The following is a 22,861-nucleotide window of genomic DNA, read 5'->3' as shown; positions in this document are numbered from 1 at the left end:
ATACATACTATCGCAGCTATAGAGAGAAAACAAGGACACTAATCTCACAGGACAGAGAGGCTAGTTAGGGACTAAATAACATTACTAGTATTATAAGGGAAGTGGGTGTAAAATGGTATCTTCTTTGCAGTCTATAGTTCAGAGGCTGCTCAACAAAAGATGTGCTTATTCCCTGTAATGCAGCAACACTGGAAATATCAGTATACAAAAGATGTGCTATTTTTGATGGCTTGTCGGTAGATGCAAGATGTCCTAATAGCTGTAAAACTTCTTTGATTGTTAAGGCTCAGAATTTCTAAAAATGCTATAAAAATTGGATTTCATAACAATCATCGATGCATATTATGTACAGGAAAGAAAAGGACCATAAAAAAATTCTCCTACAGGGCTCCTAAAATTACATCCATCAGGACAATCCAGCTTTTTTTGTTTCCAGAGGCATCCCACAGACACACCTGCTGCTTGCCACACAGCCCAACAGCTGTCTGCTTTCCCTTATCAACAGACCTACTGCAGGGAATGGCCTCTTTGAGTGTTAGAACAGAAACTTTACAAAAGGGCACTTAAAGGCACTAATAATGTTTTTCAGAGAAGTTTCAAGTAAAAACCCATATTTAGCAACAACCAGGTTGTATGGCCACCACTTGTCATAGTCTATACAACATTTTTCTTGAAAAAAAACTTTTCATTTATTGTGATAAGTTTGTTTATACAGCTCATATTTTTTTAACTCAGTAAATTAAAACAGTAACTTTTAAAATAATATATATGAAAGCCTAAGTGACGGTCCAACCATCTGACTGGTAGCTATGATGCACACTGACCATTAGGTGCAGATGCTTAATGCACAGGCATGGAAACATGGAACAGACTGATGAATCTCAGAGGGAAGGGGTGTGGAGGAAGGATGGGAAGAGATTAACCAAAGATCTTATATGCATACTAGAGGCCTAGTGCACAGATTTGTGCACTGGTGGGGTCCCTTGGCCTGGCCTGTGGGGATTGGGATGAATCCATGCACCAGGCCCCCAACATCCCTCAAGGGGTTCCAGATTGTGAGAGGGCACAAGTTAGGCTGAGGAATCCCAGCAGTGCACAAATCCAGATTCTTACACTGAGCTCTAGTATAACCATAAGATATAGCATGGTATACATGTAACACTCATAGAATTTAAGAGTGCATACATGTAATGGGAGGTAAAGGTAGAATGGAAGTTAGGAAAAACTTCAGAATTTGCCCTAAGAATGACAATAAAAGTGTAAAATCACTGTGGTAGAGCCACTAAGCTATTACATGCAGGATGAATTATGATATGGGAGACAATGGAGACAAAAAGAGCAATTAGAAGCCTGCAGTTAAAGCTTGAAGTGCAAAGGGACTTATTTATATGCTATATAAGGCCTGATGAGTAAAAATGGGGAAGAGGGAAAAGGAAGCATCAAGTCTAGAGTGGATGGCTCCAGGTTAGAGCATGGGTATTTGGCAGCAGAATAAAGGGGGAAGAGACTTTTTGCCTAATAGGACAGGAATACTTTCTTAATAAAAGAAACTCCAGATGAAATAAAATGAAAATTCCCAAAGCAGCATAATAGACTTTTCTAAAGCAAAAAATAGGCTTGTCCAATCTATAAAAGTGTATTTAAAATGAATTATTTTATCAGAAAAATAGCTTATGCATAGAGGGACCTATGGACAAACATTGTATTCAACACTGTTGATGTGAGTGGAAATAATATATGAATGCAGAAGCAAACTAAGCCTTCAAGAAAGCTGTGTTTAAGCACAAATTCTCCATTATCTTTAACATCTTATTTCTCTTAGAGAGCTGAGTGCAAGAAATCAATAAATGTGGGCATTGTTTAAGGAGATAAATTTCACATTAGGCTGGAAGCATAAAGTCTATGTCCGCTCTACTTTAATTGCTCGATTTTTCTCTAAAATTGTTTGATGGGTTAAGAATAACAGCAAGTTCTGGAAACTTCCGCTTATATCCCATTAAAGGCCCTCTGGGCTGAGAACAAGGTGCCTTCTTGTGAAGGTTCAAGCCCGTAGGCCAGGGAGGCTATTACAGGAGATAGGGCTGGGGGTAGGGAGTCAGAATTTAGGCTGGAGTTTGGGCTTCTCTGACCGCCTCAGTCTTTAATTCTGAGACAGGGCAAAATCCGTACAGGTACCCACAGCCTTTGGACCTGGGCACAAGCTACATCAAACATGGACACTTCATTAGTTCCTCTCCCTCCCCCAACCTACTCCTTATTTAGGGCAGTAATAAAAACTATTATGAATAAAGCTCACTTCAAAGGTTGATTCATTTTTAGAATTATATGATAAAACAGTGAAGGGCCCTCCTATCTAATCATTTCACCTTAAAATCCTTGCATAATGGAAATTGACAGTGGGGTGTCAGGTGCTTTTAAATGAGTGTGCAAACATCACAGACTGACTTAGTTTCCAGCGTTTCTCAAGTCCCATACTTTTAAATGTTAAAAATGAAAACAATCATCAAAGTAAACAGTAATTACTTACATCACTATTACCACATGAAGAGACCAGTTTTTCATGAAACACATCCTTGAAATTATTAAGGAAATAATTACACGTATACACTGTACTTTCCAAGAAATAAACATGGCAGATTTACTTTCCTATTACTTGCCACAAGTGAGGGTGGATTCCATGAGAAATTAACAAGTTCCTAGATAATGTGGCTCAGTGATCCTGACCCCACATTGGTTGGCTTGTTTCTTTGATCAAAGAAACAAACAAAAACAAAAAAACACAACTGTTCCCTTATACTCGGCATTGCCCGTCAAGTAACTTCTAGGTGTTTAACTATATAAACTAATATGACAAGAGAATGTTGAGGGCGCTGATGTCCCGCTGATGTCCAAGATGGCGGGCGCCAGGCTGCTCCTGTTGCCGCTGATGGAAGTGCCGGAAGTGCCTCGGGTGGCCGGATGTGCCACGTGTAACCGGAAGTGTCGCCATCTTGCCATCCCACCAACCAACGGTGGGTTTCGAGGCCGCAGAGAAGTTGAGCCTCGAGGAGAAGGCCGCAACCTTGCTTAGAGAGCCCATTCGTCTTGGGGACATCTCTCTCTCTCTCTCTCTGAGGAGATGGATCTGAAGGTTTTGCGGTTCAAGAATAAGAAACTAGCGGAGCGGTTGGAACAGCGCCAGGGTTGCGAGGATGAACTCCGAGAACGGATTGAGAAGCTGGAAAAGCGGCAGGCCACAGATGACGCCACACTCCTCATTGTCAATCACTACTGGGCCCAGCTGGATGTCACGGTGGAAGCCCTTCTCAGACACCATGAGAAGCAGTGGGAGCTGTCTTCCGGGACCGAGGTACGCGGGACCCAGGAGGGGCCGGCATCAGAGCTGAAGGGGACCCTGCCAGTGCAGCTACGGCCCGCACTTAGTGAACGGGCTTCGGCTTTCCTGGTGAAACAGGGCGCCGGCAGCAGTGAGGAGGTGGGGCTGCAAGACCGAATGGAGTTCTCCAAGGCAGCCGTGTCCCGTCTGGTAGAGGCCTCAGACCGCCTACAGCGCCAGGTGGAAGGACTTTGTCAGCGAGTATGCAGCCTAAGGGAAAGGGAGCTAAGTGAGGAGGCTCGGGCACGCACCCGGGAGCTGGGCTGTGAGAACCGGAGACTTCAGGCCTTGGCCACCCAGCTACAGGAGAAGCACCACTGCATCTCCTTGGAGTACTCTGAGCTCCAAGATAAAGTGACATCAGCAGAGACGAAAGTGCTAGAGATGGAGACAACAGTAGAGGACCTGCAGTGGGACATTGACAAGCTGCACAAGCGCGAGGAAAAGCTTAATAAGCACCTGGCAGAGGCCCTGGAGCAGCTCAACTCTGGCTACTATGTATCTGGTAGCTCCTCGGGTTTCCAGGGAGGCCAGATCACGCTCAGCCTGCAGAAATTTGAGATGCTGAATGCGGAGTTAGAGGAAAACCAGTTATTGGCCAACAGCCACATGGCAGAGCTGGAGAAGCTACAGGTCGAACTTCAGGAGGCTGTGTGGACCAATGAGCACCTCAAGGTGGCCCTACGGAATCTTCCTGAGGAGGTGGTACAGGAGACAGAGGAGTACCAAATGCTGCAGGCCCAGTTCTCACTGCTTTACAATGAGTCTCTGCAAGTGAAGACCCAGCTAGAGGAAACCCGGGGACTGCTGCTGGCCACCAAGAACTCGCACCTGATGCACATTGAGCACATGGAGAGCGACGAGTTGGGGCTGCAGAAGAAGTTGCGTATAGAGGTTATCCAGATGGAGGACACCCTGGCCCAGGTACGCAAGGAGTATGAGATGCTGCGCATCGAGTTTGAACAGAACCTGGCCGCCAACGAGCAGGCAGGGCCCATCAACCGTGAGATGCGCCATCTGATCAGCAGCCTTCAAAGCCACAACCACCAGCTAAAGGGGGATGCCCAGCGATACAAACGGAAGCTGAGGGAAGTGCAGGCTGAGATTGGAAAGTTCCAGGCCCAGGCCAGTGGCTCTATGCACTCTATCCCCGAGGACTCTGATCTCAGTGCCCCAGACCCAGGACAAGAAGAAAGTGGACCAGGGCCTATTGGTGACCACGAAAGCAGAAGGGAGATGGTTTCAATGCCTAGTGCCACCATGGCTACCTCCTTAGCAAAGATAGAAGAACTGGTCCCCTTTGAGGAAGATGCCCAGGTCTTAACTTCCGGGGCCCCAGGTCCCTCCTCTTGGGTCCGAGAACCTGAGCCCACGCCCCAGTGGGAGCTTCAAGAGTGGGAATGGCCTGGCCTGGGACCCCAATCTGTGGCCTCAGCATATTCAAGAGCTGATCGGGAGAAGGCCAAGGTGGAGGAGCCCAAAAGGAAAGAGTCAGAATTCCTCAAATGTCTCCGAGCAGAGCTCAAGAAGGCCCAGGAAAGCCAGAAGGAGATGAAGCTACTGCTGGACATGTACAAAACAGTGCCTAAGGAGCAACGAGATAAGGTGCAGCTTATGGCAGCTGAATGCAAGACCAAGGCCGAGGTCACTGAGCTATGGAATCACATCTGGGAACTGGAGGAGAGGGACCAAAGGGAGAGGAAGAAGATTGCGGACGAGGAGGCCTTGCGGCGCATTCGGCAGGCAGAGGAGCAGATAGAACATCTGCAACGCAAGCTGGCTGCCACCAAGCAGGAGGAGGAGGCTCTGCTGTCAGAGATGGATGTGACAGGTCAGGCTTTTGAGGACATGCAAGAGCAAAATAGGCGGCTGCTACAGCTGTTGCGGGAAAAGGATGATGCCAACTTTAAGCTGATGTCAGAGCGGATCAAGGCCAACCAGATTCACAAGCTGCTGCGGGAGGAGAAGGATGAGTTGGGCGAGCAGGTTCTTTGCCTCAAATCTCAGGTGGATGCCCAGCTGCTCACCATGCAGAAGCTGGAGGAAAAAGAGCAGGCCTTGCAGGGCAGCCTTGGAAGTGTGGAAAAGGAGCTGATGCTATGCAACCAGGCCCTGGAGCTCAACAAGAGGAAGGCTGTGGAAGCAGCCCAGCTGGCTGAGGACCTGAAGGTGCAGCTGGAGCATGTGCAGACACGGCTGCGAGAGAGCCAGCCTTGCTTGGCAGAGAGCCGTGCTGCTCGAGAGAAAGAGAGCTTCAACCTCAAGAGGGCTCAGGAGGACATCTCACGGCTGCGGCGCAAGCTGGAGAAGCAGAGGAAGGTGGAGGTTTATGCAGATGCTGATGAAATCCTCCAAGAGGAGATCAAGGAGTACAAGGCGCGGTTGACCTGCCCCTGCTGTAACACTCGCAAGAAGGATGCAGTGCTTACCAAGTGCTTCCACGTTTTCTGCTTTGAGTGTGTGCAGAGCCGCTATGACGCCCGCCAGAGGAAGTGTCCCAAGTGCAATGTGGCCTTTGGTGCCCATGATTTCCACCGTATCTACATCAGCTGAACCTGTAACTCGGGAACTCTGGAACACCTATGGACCCTAGGTGCTGTGCCCCAAGTTCCTCCTTTTGTTCTTGACCCTGCGGGCCCAGCCCCTTCCCATCTAGTTGTTTGCCTTCCCATCTAGTTGTTTGAGATTCCTAGTACATGTTAGTGGAGGTGGGACCAGCCAAGTTCCACTCTTTTCCCTGTCAGAGCTGAGGTACCACCTCTGCTGGAAAGATATGCTATGAGATATTAAATGGGCCCAGAGCATCCATCTAAGCTTCCTGAAAGCTGGCCCCAACCCATCTCTGTCTCCACAGGTCCATCCAAACCCTAAGGGGGAAGTTCCCCAGGTTGTGACCTCCATGAAAGAGGAGGCTGACTACTTGCTTACACACTCATATGTGAGGATCAGGGTGGGCCAGGTCCCCAGTCCCTCGCTCTCAGACTAGACCATAGAGCCTAGTGAGTCAGTCTTTACTCCCTGCCCTCCAAGCCTGGGCAAGGTTTCCCTGCCAGTGGAGTTCCCTGGGCTCTTTGATCTGGCTCTTGTGATAAGAGCTTATATTCTATATGGGTGGTCAGGGGGTATGGTTCTCTTCCTCTGGGAAGCTCTATGGTTTCTGCAGTCACCTAGTCCTGATTTTGGGAGTGCTGAACCAAGATCATCTGTTTCTATTGTAAGCAGACCCCTCCGGAATACCTATTCTCCTAAGCCAATTACCCCTACTTTATGCTTAGCAAGTCTCCAGTGGGTCTCCAGCCCTGACCCTGCTTTCATCCTGGTGGCCTTAAACTGCAGTGGAGACAAACTTCCCAGGAGGGGAAGGGATAGACTAGCAGTTGGGCCAACTTTTAGTCATTCCAGGTAGAAGATCATCTAACCCTGTGACTGAACCAGTATCCACAATATTTGCTATCCTGCTGCCCAAGCAAACTCTGGGCCCTGGGGGCAGCAGGTGGGACTTGCAAAGTAGAGCTGCTGACAGGTTCAAGGGTCCATTCAGACCCACAGCTACTGCTCTAGAGATGTTTTGTATAGGTTATCTGTTATAAGTAAATGTTCAACCCTAAAGAAAATGTTTATTTGCATCCAGTGAAGGAAGCATAATTCTGATTTTTAAGGTGTGAAAGAAGTAGCTATATTTTATTTTAGACAGAGAAACAAATACAAGAGAAATATTTCATCCTGATGGGTTTTATTTCGCTATTGTTCCACAAGGCAATATTCTCCTCTGCAAGCTCCATTTTTCACCTTTCTTATAATAGTTATTAAGTGAATTTTTTATGAGTCATATCTGTCCTTAAACATACTTTTTTTTTTCTGCCAGGGAAAGGAGAGATATAGATATTACATGATGACAAAAGCCCCTTAGTCTTTGGAATGTTTCTTCATTTTATCACTCTGACATATGTGGATGTTTATTATATTTAGTGCTCAGATAATGCCAGTGTGTTTCCTTAGATCTGTTCAGGTGAAAGTATAAGTAACCTAAAGGAATTCATTGGTGTCCCTAGTCTGTCATATGTCTTCAAAATGCATGGGCTAAGACATGTGTAAATACATCTAATAATTCTAACACAATTGGTTTTGGAAAAAAAAAAAGTTGAGAAAATGGCTTCCCAAATGAGACATCTTTTTGGAAGATTTAAAATAATTCAAAACTAAGTATATTTTAGAAATCGAGTAGACTCCACAGAAAGATCTTGCTTTTGCTATGGGAATAGCATTAGATAGAGGGCTGCTGTATGCCCATGTTACAGATCTTAAAAATCTTCAGATTTTTTTCAAGTAATTAAACTATAAAAAAAATCACTAGACATCTATTAGAACAGTTAAAAGGACTTCACATCCTAAGGGTTTATGATTATATAGAAGACTGGACCTCTCATACAATGCTGGCAACAATATAAAATGGTATAAACATGTTGGCAAATAGTTTGGCAATTTTTAGAGAGTTAAATACCTATTCTATAAACCAGCTATTTCACTTCTAAGGAGTTATCCTAAAGAAATAATACTTATCTATAACAAGATTTATAGATAGATAAATGTTCATAGCAGCTTTATTTAAAATGATAATAACTTAAAACAGTTCCAAAGCCCATTGATAGGTTAATGGATAAACAAACTCTGGTATGGACTTATAATGCAATACTACTCAGCAGTAAAGAGAAATAATCTACTGATACATGTTACAACATGGATGAATCTCAAAATGATTGTTTTGTGGGAAAGAAGGCAGAAAAAAAAATCACACACTGTATGATTCCATCTACATAAAAGTTTAGAGAATACAAACTTATCTATAATGACAGAAAGCAGTTGGTTGCCTGAGTACAGGAGTGGAGTTGGGAGGTAGGGATTATGAATGCTTGAAGGAATTTTGGAAGTGATGGATATGTTCTTTATTTCAAGTGTGGTGACTAGTACATATAATAAAAATGTATCCATTTATACACTACAAATATGTACATATTTATATGTTAATTATAATTTAATAAAACTGTTATACATAAATAATTGAGATTCAGTTTCTTAAACTTGTATGCATAGTAGAATCACCTGAGTGGGAATCTTTAAAATATGCTGATGCCTAGGTTACAAACCCCAAAATTCTGATTTCTTTGCTCTGGGTGTTATTTGGATTTAAGGAATAAAAAATAAAAAAAATAAATAAAAAAACCACACACAAAAATAAAAAACACAAAACTTCAGTTAACTCTGAGAGACAGCAATTTGAAAAATTTTGGTATGTCATTTTATTTCCCCCCCCTGCAAAATTAGAAGTATTTTAATTTCATGAGACTTAATGAAAGATAAAAATAATCTTTCCTTAAAAGAATCTAGACATCATTCCAAGAGAAACTCTGTGTTGATGATGACAATAATTAATTATAAAAATAAAGGAAGACAATAATACTTAAATAAAAATATACTCATTTTGTAATTGCCAAAGTTAAATCTTACTTCATTGTCAATGATATGGATTGTCAAAATTTTTGGGAACATTTAACTTTGCTATAAAGCCATTTATTGGAAGACTTTTTCCTACCTAGAGCTTAGGAAGGAGAAATTGAGTGTCCACACTCACCTTGGCATAGATACAGCTTTCGTTGAGTCTCTGTAGTGAGCAGTTCTTTTCACAGAGAGGGCACATGAAGACTTCAGTAGCCTTGCAAATTTCTTTGCTGGAGAAATCAAAGCAGAAAAAAGAAAGTATAAAGCTTCATGTTTAGGAAGGTGCTTAGCTCCTACAGTCAATCCTGTGGGAAGCAGGAACACAGGGAAAAAAAATGGAAATACTGGGGCTGCAGAAGAACTGAAAACTGTGGTTCTAACTTGAATTTTAGGATATCTGTGATGAAGTTTCTGGTTGCTTCTTTATTTTTAGATATCTCCACCCAGATTATATACTCGGGAGACAGTTGTGGCTCCTTGTTACAAAACACGTTTACACATGATGCCATGGCATGCAGGATAGTTTTGTGAGGAACACCCAAGGGAATTTTAACCAAGTTCACAGGCTTGGAAGTGGCTGAGTTGGAATCAAATCTAACTATTCTGATTTCTCAAATCTATCTTTCACTTGGATCTTGCTGCCTTAGAATCATCAAAGTGAACAGCATCCATAATTCACACAACTTCATGACATCCACTGGAGTACATCGGTGCATCATGTCCATTGAAAATTTGAGAGTTGATTCCCCTTACTTCCCCTCCCCTCTCCAATCTTCCCTTCCCCCTTCTTTTTGTGTACCTTGACATACACTGTCATATGGAACTGACAGTTTTTATTTACTGGAATATGTTATATTCTCTCTTAGAATATAACTGTATAATATCTATCTCTTCAGTTTTATGCCATTACTTTTAAAAACATCTCAGCATACATTACAGATGACCTTGTGACAGGAGCAGGGCATCAAGAATAACTTCTCAAAAGTCTCACAGCCCGAGAGTTTACAGCAACCTATTTTTAAGATGTTTTGTGCCTTTATCTGTCATGCATGGGTGTTTCCCACTGAATATCCCTGAATAAATTGTCTTGAAGTAAATCTGCTCTGGAAATAATGAAAGTAATTTCAAGGCTTTTGAATAGAGGTCTGAACATAAAAGTTTAATTGGTGTTTGCAGTAAAAACGGCAATTTTCTAAAATGTCCACACTCAAATGAAGCAAAAAAAAAAAAAAAAAAAAAGATTTTCATGTGTGGAATATATATAATCTCAAGCCAGAATAAGAATAAATAGCAAGTACAAATACTATATAATAATATAGTGCTTTGCCATGAGCAGAGATGAGTTCATCTCCATTACATTTAGTCCTCACTGCAATCTCCTGCCAGGATAATTATCCCCACAACTGAGAGGAAACTGATATTTCTCAAGGTCATACAGCTAACAATAAGTAGTTCTGGAGACAGACTGTAGTTTTTTTTTCTGATTTTGGATCCAATTCTCCATCAAGTATATCTAAAAGAAGGATAGATTTGCTTTATATTAAAAGGAATTTTCCTTTCAAAAACCAGTTTATTAGTGATGATGATGAGTCTCATATACACTATAATCCTCCCATTATCACACATCATATTTCTAGTAATCAGAATGTCTGTATGAAGTAGGAAGAAACAGGTAAAATAAGACATTTTAAAAGCCCCAAAGAACAAGATGGTTATATCTTCTCTTAGTAATACCACACATTTGTACAAATAAGAATTAACACATGTCTTTAAGGAAATTTTCATTAAAATGGGCTTGTTATCATAATTCATTGTGTTTCAAGAATGACATAATGTGCCCTGCATTAAAATCTCATACTAGGATGGTATTATAAAGTCGGTTTATACTGTCATTTTCCAAATTGTCAAATAAAAGCACCATGTCTAAAATCCAAGCCATAAGAATGAATCCTATTTTTTAAAATATATTTTATTGATTTTATTACAGAGAGGAAGGGAGAGAGATAGAGAGTTAGAAACATTGATGAGAGAGAAACATCCATCAGCTGCCTCCTGCACACCCTCTATTGGGGATATGCCTGCAACCAAGGTACATGCCCTTCACTGGAATAGAACCTGGGACCTTTCAGTCCACAGACTGACTCTCTATCCACTGAGCCAAACCGGTTTCGGCTGAATCCTATTTTTAATTCCAGAATCATTAAACTCATTTTCTATAACATGCTCAAATTTAACTTGATAAGTAATAAAAAATATTAAACAATTTTTGACAATGTAATTTGTAGCCTTATTTGAGACTATGGGGAATTTCTTTGATTTTACTTCACCACTAGAGGGAGGAAGAGTGCCAGCATGAGTGATTCTTAATTTCTTTTGCTGAGCAGGATAATGTAAACCACCCCTTGAATTATGGCTTTCTTTTGTTTAATATCTATTGTCACATATACTCATAGGAACAGAGAAGAATACTGTTTGCCAACAGGTGGGGGAGAGGGAAGTGGGAATTGCTGTGCAAGAGTATAGAGTTTCAGCTATGCAAGATAAATAAGTTCTGGAGATCTCTACAATATATGCCCACAGTTAACAATACTGCAATGTGCACTTATATATTGAGAGAGAGAGAGAGAAGGGGAGAGAGAGGGAGAGGGAGAGAGGGAGAGAGGGAGAGAGGGAGAGAGGGAGAAAGAGAGAGAGAGGGGGAGAGATAGAGGGAGAGAGAGAGAGAGAGAGAGAGAGAGAGAGAGAGAGAGAGAGAGAGAGAGAGAGAAACAGAGATACACTGATGTGAGAAACATTGATGGTGGCCTCTGGTATGTACCCTGACCAGGAATTGAATCCACAACCTTTTGGTGTACAGGATAATGCTCCAACCAACTAAGCCACCTGGCCAGGGCTGCAGTTAAATATTTTTGAAGAGGATAGATCTACAACTTAAAAATATATTAGATAGAGGTTTGAAAATGAGTTGCCATTTGAAATAGAACATGCTGTTAAGAGCCTTTAGGACCAGGGTGACCATTGCCTCTCCTGACCAAGTCATTTTCCTCTCTGAGGATCAATATCTTTATTTCTAGTAAGAGATAATACCTAACTGGGATATTACATAAGGTTATTGGTAATAAAGGCAGTTAACACAGAAATAAAGATATTTATTTCTGTGTTATAAGAATAGGGATTCAACAAAGGATTCAACAAGGGATTCAACAAAGAATCCCTTGCTGCTAAGAGTGTTGTCAGGAGACAGACTGAGAGGCCCTTTAGAACTCAACTGCTTTTGAAAAGCTGGTCGGTACTGAGCCCCACACACATTTCTTGGTAAATTTTAATGCCAAAGAGGAAATAATGGACTAGGAAGTTGGGGTTTTTGTTCTTTGCTCTGGACCTGAAACTCAGGGCCCGAGGCCATATCCACCTGCTTGTTCATTTTTATATTCTTATGATATGTCCTCTCATATGCATAAATTGGACCACATTTCATTCTATAAGAGCACGGAACACATGTAAATATATAGATGTAAATATATATATATATGTATATATATATGAGCACTGAACACATGTAAATATATACATGTAAATATATATGAATATATATAAGAACACATGTAAATATATACATATAAATATATATCTATAAGAGCACTGAACACATGTAAAATATACATGTAAATATATATTTATATACCTATATCTATATCTATATCTATCTATCTATCTATCTATCTATCTATATATATACACCCTCACACAAATACATATACAACTTGGTTATATAATTTTACTGCAGGGCAATTAAGAAATATGACTTTAACTTATGTGAACTTAACTGATAGAAACATAATAAAAACAACCAAATCCTTAGCTTTTCAACATTTTAAACAAAAAACAACTTAAAAAATATACTAAAACAAAGCAATACAAAATAAAGGCCCTGAATTCTCCCACACCGCAGTGATAACACCTACCACTTAGCCACATCTGACACCTTGAATGGAAAATTTCAGCTCTATGAAATTTTGAAAGTCAAGATATTCAGTGAAGCTTACCTTGATTTAGAATAGAAAGTCTGACAGGATCTTAATTACAGTGTGACAGGGGTAGCAGTTATATAAGACCATAAAGCACTGAGGAAAAGAGTTTGCTAATGCCTTTTAAAACACTCCTTGTACTAATGGTTAAAGAATATTTACCTCATACAAAAGAGGCCTAATTTACCCCATGGGAACATAAATCAATAGGAACAGCAAATCTATTCTTCTCATGGCTTTTTGTCCATTTTCAGCTTTGGAGGGGTGATAAAGCCTTATGAATGTGTACCCACTGAATCAACTTGAACAATAGGTCTGTCTAAGAATAATTTTCTTTTTGTTAATTCATCTTAAAAACTGTTTTTTCTAACACCATCAAGACTCCACAAGAGAACTGTTAGAACTAATAAGCACTTCAGTAAAGTTGCAGGATACAAAATCAATAATATACAAATATCACATGTTCCTATACACAAACAACAAGCTATCAGAAACAGAAATTAAGAAAAAAACATCCCATTTGTCACTGCATTCAAAATAACAAAATACTTAGGAATAAATTTAATGTAAGAGGTGAAAGATCTAGCCATAGACAACTCTAAGATAATGATTAAATAAATGGAAGGACAGGAAGATGCTATCTTCTATAGTGTAAACTCTAAAATAAACCTGTGACTAGATGAAATGCTTTGGAACAGTAGGTGATTTTTTGTTGTTTGTTTTGATGCTAATTATCATTTGGATTTCATGCTGAGATAGCAAATCAAGGAAGTTGGCTGTGGAGCAGGATTCATCTCTAGAAGAAAGTACTTTGTTTTTAGGGAAAACTGACACATATATATACATATACATATACATATACATATACATATACATATACATATACATATACACATACACATACATATACATATATAACACTATTATATACATATTTTTAAAAATTAAAGGAAATGAATTACCATGATTCCCTCAATTGTCCTTAGTACTGCCCAGTGCTAAGGCCATGGTTAAAAGTTGGAACTACAAGAAAAAATGCTGAGCTTTGGATGGAAGAAGCATTTTTTCATATTTTGAATTGTACCACACAATATTAAATTTAATGATATCCTTGTGATATATGAAGAAGAACATGCTATTGAGAGTGTTTGGTGCCAGGGTGGCTGTTGCCTCTGCTGAATAATAATGTACTGATCCTATATCCAAATCTTGGATCATTCAATTTTAACAAAAGAATCATTATTCTGATAAATGTGTGATTTTTGCACAACCTTATTTCACTGCTATCTTGATACCTTAAGTTAATGCAAAAATACTACAATATCTATTCCTAGAGAATAAGAAGAGAGTAGAAAGCAACTTTCTGTTCTCAGGAGAGCAGGTTGCTTAGAGAAAGGCTTATGTGGGATGAATATTTTGTTTAGTCATCTTTAAGTATATAAGATTCCCTCATCAACAAAAAGGAATACTCACCTCAAAGGATGACAGAAAAGGGTATGTGAAATGAAACAACATATTTGGAAGGTCTTTGTATACTGTAAGTGTTAAAAGGATTGTAACTATACAATTATTTGAATTAATGCTTTGAGAGGGCATTCAAGACTTCCAAATGCTATGCAAATAGAAATTATGTAACTGTCTACTGCATTATTGAATTGTTATGTGGCATATACCAGAAAGAAAAATTTGACATACACAGAAATAATATTAGGGCTTATGCAAAAATAATTTTCATATAACAATGTTATTGTCATAATTAGCTAGCTAATATTAATAATAGAAAGAAAGCAAAGGGATGGCCAGACATTATAAGCATGGTCATCTGAGAAGCTTCACCAGGAAGCTAAAACTTCATGCTCCCCAGGGAACCATCTGTCTATTCCCTGCAGATCACTGGGGTAAGAAATCCAAAGAAGAGATAGATGGGTGCATGTGCAATAAAGTGATGCATGGAAGGTGCTTTTGCCTGTGAGTTTGACCTGGGAAAAAGATACTTGGCTAGGGGCTAGAGCCACTGCAAGCATGCGAACTCTTGGAAAGTTAAAATCCTCAGACTAAGAATTCTGTCTCTCTTGTTCTGCTCCTGATCTCTTGTGCTCTTGCTCCTTTGCTGCATGACCCGCACTGGCATGTGGGTTAGCATACCATGTGACCTTAGTAGATGTGTGGCCCTTAGCTCATGTAGACCCCAAACACAATGGACTGCAGCTGGGAACACAAGCTAACCTGGCCAAATGAGCTTTAATATGGAGTGGAAACTCTGGGCAGTGACTTCAATCCTAGCTCTGCTGAAAATAAGGCTGAGACACAGGGAAATGGGACCATGGAAGAAACCCCCTTAATTTTACATCATCAATAAAGCTTTCCATGATACCCCATCCTCCCAGGGAGGCCTCAGGGAATTCTGAGAAGCCCACAGGAGGGCAACCTACCGTTAACAATAGTAGAGGAATTACTTTTTTTATTGTGATGCTCCCCTACCAAAAAGAAACAAAAACAAAAAACAAAACCTGACAAAAACAGCAAATAAATAAAATACCATCTCTTGTTTTTATAGTCATTATTATCATAAAGCTTTTGTCCAATCAGAAGAAAGGCCAACAATTTTCAACAAGTCTACTAGTAGCTTACCTTACTTGACTTGCGTTCATTGTAAATATTCCATAGAAGAAAACACACAAGCCAACGAGTGCTGCAGGAATCAGCATTCCAGTATACCATCCCAGCCACGCAAAGTATAGCCCAATCTTCTCACCAAAATACAGCCTGCATGAGAAAGCAAATTGTTAGCTTAAGGCAACATAAGTGACACTACACCTCGTCACTTGTGGCTTCCAGCTCAGTCCCCTGGCAGCTCCAGCTGGGTTATCCTAATATTCATGGTTGCTAATGATTCTAATAATGGTGAAATTGTTTATCTTTAAACATTGTGACCTAATAATTTTATAAAATATATTTATTTCTGTGTAAAACTTAATATGGTTCATAAAGCTTTTTGCAAGCAAATTCTTGCTTTTGTCCATCCTCCTAGAAGAATCCCTTTTTGTTTTCCACACACATATCTGTGCCACACCATATTGCTCTCGCATAAATTAGAGAGAAGTCTCCTCTGTAGGTGGATGGGGAGGGCAGAAACAATTTCAGTCCCCATCAGCACCCTTGGCCAGACTCCCTGATGCTGCAGACAATCTGCACAGTTAATTATGTCACATCTTCCTCAACAAAGTTCAAGTCTGCAGTTCCAGCAGCACATGGTTCTTTTCTTGGTTCATGCTTTGGAATATTACATTTTACCTTTATCCTGTGCCTGGCTTGTGCTTACCATTCACTTTATATCACTGACTTCCACTCCATCCCTGGGTTAGATGTCCCGCCCTCAGCCATGTTTCTGTGTCCTGAATTTATAAACGGCATGGCACTGACCCAGCACTCCTCCATTTTTTCCCCTTCCCATGCCTGAAAGCTGCTGAGAAGTGGACCATGTCTTGTTTTACTAGCTCTTACTATAGGAAGGATCAAATGAAGATAAGGGAATCAATGTATTTTATTTCCCTTCAACTGATGAATACCATTTATGTGGAAATGGCTGAAGAATACTGTGGTTCTAAAAATTACTCAATTGCTCTTTCATCACCAAGTCTACTGTCAATATAAACTGTTACACCATTTCTAAAGCTCTGGTAAGAGATAAACTTTTTTTTTTTTTTTTAATTCTCTCCTACTATTTGGTCCCCATTTTCTAAAAATGGTTACCTAACACACAGCTTTTTTCCCCCAGCAGTAGTTTTAAAGACTGTTGTTTTATAGTTCATTTGGGCAGTGATTCTTGCTGGGAAGAAAATTATCTTGTTATTTTTTTTTTTTTAACAAGACTTGTCTTTCTGAAAATTACTGCTTTTCTACTACATTTTCTATATTGTGCCAACTAAAACTTGTGTATATTCTAGCAAGTGTGAACATCAGGTCATCCTCCTTTAAGCATCAGTTATCTAATATTTTAATGGTTTTGTCCATTTATTTCTCCTAGGAGACATGGACCAATAGTCTATTCATTTTTATACAATATACAACATTTTTATACAATACTAGAGCCCTATAAATGAGATTCATGCAAGAGGAGGCCTTCCTTCCCCCAGCGGCCAGCACCAGCTTCCCTCTGGCACCTGGGACCCGGTTTCCCTCCGCTGGCAGTCACCGGAACCTGGCCTCCCTCACAGCCCCAGCTTCCGTTGGAAGATTGTCCGGAGGATGTCTGGTCTAATTAGCATATTATACTTTTATTATTATAGATTTTTATGCTCTACTTTGAAACAGAAGATTATTTTAATAACAATAGGGCTTTGTGCCTTTGAAGGTGGGAGTTTTACTAATATGTTACTAATATATAAGAATATCTTTATAATAATTATAGAACACTACACAGATGGACCCCTTATAGAGACATTATTATATTGATATTTTAAACTTCACATTGTTAAAGGTTAAATAAGAGTTAAATAAGAGGTAACAATATTATTTGACAGGAGTACATATATTTACCTGAGTTACATCAAAATAAAATAAATCATAAATAATGACACAGTATTTCAAGGCTAATACAAGTTGAGGATAATTATTCACTAGGATAAACTTCCTGGAATAGAATAGATACTGAGTCTTGGTTGAAAGATAAGTATATGCATACTAGTAGATGCTTTGTTGGTCATTTTCTTCTTTGCTTTCAAAACCATTTTCTGCTTTCTTGGTTTTGATTTAATTTGCTTTCACAGGGAAGTAGATTACACAGGTTCCCTCATAAATTGCTCCATGTTAAGTTGGGGGTCAGGAAGCACGGGAGACACCAAGGTGGAAGGAAGGGAGAAGCCAGGAACTTTTCTGCTCTTGTGGTTGTCCTCAGTGCAGTCTCCAGAGCAGCCATGGCTTCATCATAGCTCTACTCCCTACACTTATACTTTGTTACAGGTAGTTAAATCATGAGTTGCACAGTCTAAGTTTTATGCACTGAAATATACTTCGTTCTATTTCCCCTTCAGCTTGAGGGTAATTAGCAATCTCCTACCGTTGTAAATCTCTGCTTGTCTTATCATTCCTGTTTGATTCCTCAGCTTTCCCTCCTGTGTAACCAATTTCCTAAATTAAATTCCTTTTATTGAAAAGACCCATAGTAGCTTATTTTTTTTTTTCTGATTGCATCAGTACAGATAATTTGATGGGTAAAAAAAAATAGTTTCCAATATAAGAAAATGACAATAAAACAACATATATCTTCCATATTGATCCATCCCCAGTACCTGATTAAATCCAGGGGCTGGTGCTTGTACCACATTCCCCAGCGTGCCCAGCGCTCGTATAATAGATGTCTGTTATTCTGAGGTCCATGGGTTTTGATGGGCTGGCTACTCTTGTAGGCTCCCTGAAACAGAAGAAATAAGATAAATCCATACCCATTCTCTTACTGGAGTTTGAACTACACAGTAATTGTTTTTTTTTTTTCCTTTTTTCCAATAGAGAATTATTTAATAATTTATTGAAAGCTTAAGAAATTGTGTATTTAGCTCATCTCTGGAATGATGATGGCTTTACATATCTCTCCCTCATTAAAAATATTCTGATAGCTCCTTAAAAATTCTTTGTTAAATTCTTTTTCTTAAAAAAGAATAGTTTACTGATTTTTAGAGAGAGAGGAAGGGAGGAAAGAGAAACATTGATAGGAGAACATAACATCAATTGGCTGCCTCCTACATATCCCCAACCCGGGAATAAGGCCACAACTTAGGCCTGTGCCCTGACCAGGAATCAAAAGACTTAAATGTAAGACAGGAAACCATAAAAATCTTAGGAGGAATCCACAGGCAGTAAAATATCAAACAGATGTCAAAGCAATTTGTTTACTGACAAATCTCCTAGGAAAATGGAAACTAAAGAGAAAATAAATAAATGGGACTACATAAAAATAAAAAGTTTCTGCACAGCAAAAGAAACTATTAAAAAACAACAAGAAAGCCCACTGGATGGAAGAATATATTTGCCAATATTATCTCCAATAAGGGTTTGATCTCTAAAATTTATAAGGAACTTGTACAACTTAACAAAAGGAAGATAAATAATCCAATAAAAAAATGGGCATAGGACCTAAATGGATACTTCTTGAAAGCAGATGTACAGAAAGCCAAGAGACATGTGAAAAAATGCTCAAAATCACTAATCATCCAAGCAATGCAAAACAAAGTGACATGAGGTACCAGCTCACACCTGTCATAATGACTATCATCAACAAATTAACAAATAAATGCTTGCTAGGATGTGGAGAAATGGGAATCCTCAACTCTCGTACACTGCTAGTGGGAATGCAGACTGGTGCAGCCTTTGTGGAAAACAGTATGGAGTTCCCTCAAAAAATTAAAAATGGAACTCCCATTTGACCTAGTAATCCCACTCCTAGGACTATGTCCCAAGAAGTCAAACACCAATCAGAAAGAACATACACACACCTATGTTCAAAGCAGCACAATTTACAATAGTTTAGATTTGGAAACAGGCTAAGTGCCCATCAGCAAATTAGTGGATTAAAAAAACTGTGGTAGATCTATACAATAGAATACCATGCTGCTGTGAAAAAGAAAGAACTCTTACCATTTACAACAGCATGGATAGACCTGGAGGAATTATGCTAAGCGAAATAAGCCAGTCAGAGAAGGATAAGTATCACATGACCTCATTCATTTGTGAAATATAATGAACAACATAAATTAATGAACAAAAATAGATTGAGAGACAGAAGCATTGAACAGACCATCACACCTCAGAGGGAAGAAGTGAGGATGGACTGTGGTTGGGGGGAATGAGAGGAGGCAGGAGTAAGAGATCAACCAAAGAACTTGTATGTATATAAGCATAATCAATGGACACAGACAATGGGGGGTGGTAAAGGCCAGGACTGGGGGACATGAGCAGACTGGTAGAAAGGACAATGGGGGAAAAAGGGTCATATATAATACTTTCAACAATCAAGAATTAAAAAAAAAAGGAAAAAAAAGGAAAAAAAAGCCATAAAAAAAAAACCTGGTATCCCCTTGGTGCAAGATGATGCCCAACCCACTGACCCATACCAGCAGGGCTTAAATTCCTTTTTAAACCAATGAGTTTCCTTTTAACTTAAAGTAAACTAGACTTTACTGTTTGGAATCTAAGGTCTGTTAATAAACACAGTAACTTTACCATCATTGAGAGAAAATGGAGTCTGGCTTCCCAGGCTCAAAACTGTACCTTTGATATATAACATTTCTATGCCTCAATGACATTTATAAAATAGAGTGAAAATAATTGTCTATCTCAAAGATTTTCTGCAAGGATTGAATGAGATGACCCATAAAAGACATTTAGCTCAGTGCCAAGTATTAAGTACTCAACACATTTTATCTGTCATGAGTTGTACTGTACTGTGAATTCCTCAGGCACAGGGATCCCTCAGGCAAAGGTTGTAAGTCTGCATCCTTTGTCCTTAGAAGAGTGACTAGTTCTGAAAGAGCTTAAGTGAAGCCTCTAATGACCCCATTCTTATATAAAAGTGCACAATTGCCTTAAAATTAATACAGTGTGTATATATGGGTGTGTGAGGAGAGGGTTAAAACTAATTCAAATTTAATTCATGACTCAGCAGGCTAAGCCCACCGTAGTTTGAACAGGCTCTCCTACTTAAAACTGGTAGAGAGGTAATAATCACACAGAGAATAAAGTATATAATGGCTGTAGGGTTTTTTGTGGGCTTGTGTTTGATTTTCAGGTATCCCAAAGCAGTTTGCACGAACCAGGGATCTGCCCTGTTTGGGAGTGGTGTGGTTCCCAAATGATCTCTGTGTTGGAGTAGACGGTAGCAGCCAGAGCGGCCAAGCAAAGTCCATGAGTTGCCTCCAAGGCTGGGGTTCCTGATGGTTCTGGGCAGGGGAGCCAGTGTAGAGACAAAATAGAATGGGGGTTTCAGAAAAGACCAGAGCCAGTCTCTGAATGAATTGTCCTGGGAGAGGGAAGCCAGATTTAAATAAAATAAAATAAATGGATCAAGCATTGAGCATGAAAACATTTTTTAATGGAAATTATATTTTAAAATTACCTCATGAGGGGGAAAAGCTGCTATATATGAGCCATTGTTTATCAGCTTACAGATACCTGAAAAGAAAAGAAATCAACAGTTCTTGAGTTTGTTTAAATGAAGATTTCCTTCTGCAGCAACATACATATACTTTGAACGTTAAGTTAATTTGAAAGCTGAAAATAACCCAAATGCTTTCCATAACAACATCACCTATAAGGACTGTGAGGCTATGAAAGAGACTAATGCTAAGAGTCAAATTCTGTCCTTACAATATTAATATATGGAAATTTGTAGGGTGCCAACCTAATATTTTCACTTTATTGCATCATGAAATTGGGGGGGAGGGTATTAATATCGACTCACACGGGATCACATGAGCCTAGAGCAACTTTTGTTTTTACTAAAAAAAAAAAAAAATTATTACAAAAATTGGAGGAATTTCCTACCTCTTAAAATATCTCAAAATAATACTTATTAGTGTTGCAAAATCTTTGAATTATTCATTTTAATAGATGTATTATGTGGATGTAGCCTGATTTATTTGTCAATTCCTAATGATGGACAGTTAATGTATATATTTTTTTGTTCTATTGCAAAACCACAATGAACAAAGGTCTTTGTATATTGTTATTAAAAGTCTGATTGTTTCCTTGAAATACATTTCAAGAATACAATTACTGTTCTAAAGTGTTTGCACAGTTGGCATTTTGATACATATGGCCAAATGTTCTTCAAAGAGTTTGTTTTATTGAAAGGCTAAAAAACAGAATGTTTAGTTTGTGCTCAATGTGTTCTATATCCATATTTAATGCATGAAGGCAAAACTTCAGTCAAATATTTCTGGGTACTATCAGTGACAGCAAATTCGACTTTATCTACATTTTTTCATTCGTGTTCTTACCCACTTTTGATATTCCATTTTCATATTTGGTGTGCTGAAGCATGTGGTAGACTATCCTGCTTCGAGTAGCATTGCTGAAGAAAGTGTCCTTATTGTTTATTATGAAGCTGTTAAGATAAGGGGATCCGTTTTAGTATTCAGGGCAGAGCACAGAATCCAACAAATGCAACAACTTCCTGGGAAGTCGTCCATATGCTTTCTCCTTTAAACTAATGCATGCGAAGTAGAGTAAATCAGAAGAGAAACCACCTTCTTAAAAAAATCAATCGGTGGAGAAAAATAAACATAAATCATACAGAGCATTTTATGATATACATTTTAACATCGTTTGGTTTATAAGAAAGCCTGGATGTCCTCATATTAGTTGTTTGGCATTGAACGAGGAGAGAACAGTTTCCATGGGCCCCCATCTACTTTAATTATGCAATGTAATTCCAAACAGAGCACATTAAAAATTCATGTAACTCCCCATGCCACACTTTCCAAGCTAGCTTTTTTTGTTTATAAAACATTAGCGGCAAGCAATAGCCCTTCCTTCCCTTCATGCCCTATTCTGTCTCTACAAAGGGAGAGTTGCCAGGAGAAACGACTTAAGAGTCAGTGATGAAAAGAGCAAAAGGGCGATTGCAAGAGGAAAGGAAGGGAAGGGTCTGTTTTAGCATTTACTTTATGATATCCTGGGAGTCTCAAAAAAAATGGAAGTGTCCCAGTCCTCACTCAACTGCTGACAATTTTTGTTTCTAGGTGCTTTTTTTTGTGAACAACCATTTTCTCAGACTCTTAGGTCTAAAGTATTGGTTTTTTTATGATCCTTGATCTTTTCATCTATTGTATATTCAAATAGTTGCCAAAGTAAATTTTATAACTAAACTGAGTCTCTCTTGGTTTCCATACACATCTTGCTCTGGGTTTCATAGCCTCTTTGCTAGGTTATGAAAAGAATGCCCTCTTTACCCCTGATCAGCCAT

The 22,861-nt window shown here is 39.3% G+C and overlaps 2 protein-coding genes and 1 long non-coding RNA gene across 4 annotated transcripts in view; 2 read left to right on the top strand and 1 right to left on the bottom strand.

Annotated features, from left to right (window-relative positions):
* LOC311627276 overlaps positions 1 to 22,861 on the top strand; it is a 570,423-nt gene that overhangs the window by 295,856 nt on the left and 251,706 nt on the right. The window lies entirely within an intron of this gene.
* ANO3 (anoctamin 3) overlaps positions 1 to 22,861 on the bottom strand; it is a 189,120-nt gene that overhangs the window by 68,311 nt on the left and 97,948 nt on the right. For both annotated transcript variants that reach the window (XM_084893600.1, XM_084893601.1), the window contains 5 exons: positions 21,894 to 22,000; positions 21,011 to 21,066; positions 18,192 to 18,313; positions 15,532 to 15,666; positions 9,006 to 9,102 (listed from right to left, as the gene is read on the bottom strand). In XM_084893600.1, coding sequence (XP_084749726.1) covers positions 9,006 to 9,102; positions 15,532 to 15,666; positions 18,192 to 18,313; positions 21,011 to 21,066; positions 21,894 to 22,000 — 517 coding nt within the window. The remainder of the gene's footprint in view (positions 1 to 9,005; positions 9,103 to 15,531; positions 15,667 to 18,191; positions 18,314 to 21,010; positions 21,067 to 21,893; positions 22,001 to 22,861) is intronic.
* Positions 3,104 to 5,929, top strand: LOC311627264 (E3 ubiquitin-protein ligase BRE1B-like; the record flags this gene model as incomplete). The annotated part of the gene is made up of 1 exon (XM_084893603.1): positions 3,104 to 5,929. Exon 1 carries the CDS (start codon positions 3,119 to 3,121, stop codon positions 5,927 to 5,929), a length of 2,811 nt encoding a protein of 936 aa, XP_084749729.1. The 5' UTR covers positions 3,104 to 3,118.

The sequence above is a fragment of the Pipistrellus hanaki genome (genome assembly GCF_964339955.1).
Source record: "Pipistrellus hanaki genome assembly, chromosome: 9".
NCBI classification, from domain to species: Eukaryota; Metazoa; Chordata; class Mammalia; order Chiroptera; family Vespertilionidae; genus Pipistrellus; species Pipistrellus hanaki.
Note: the sequence above shows the minus strand (reverse complement) of the source record. Positions and strands in the feature narration are given on the sequence as shown.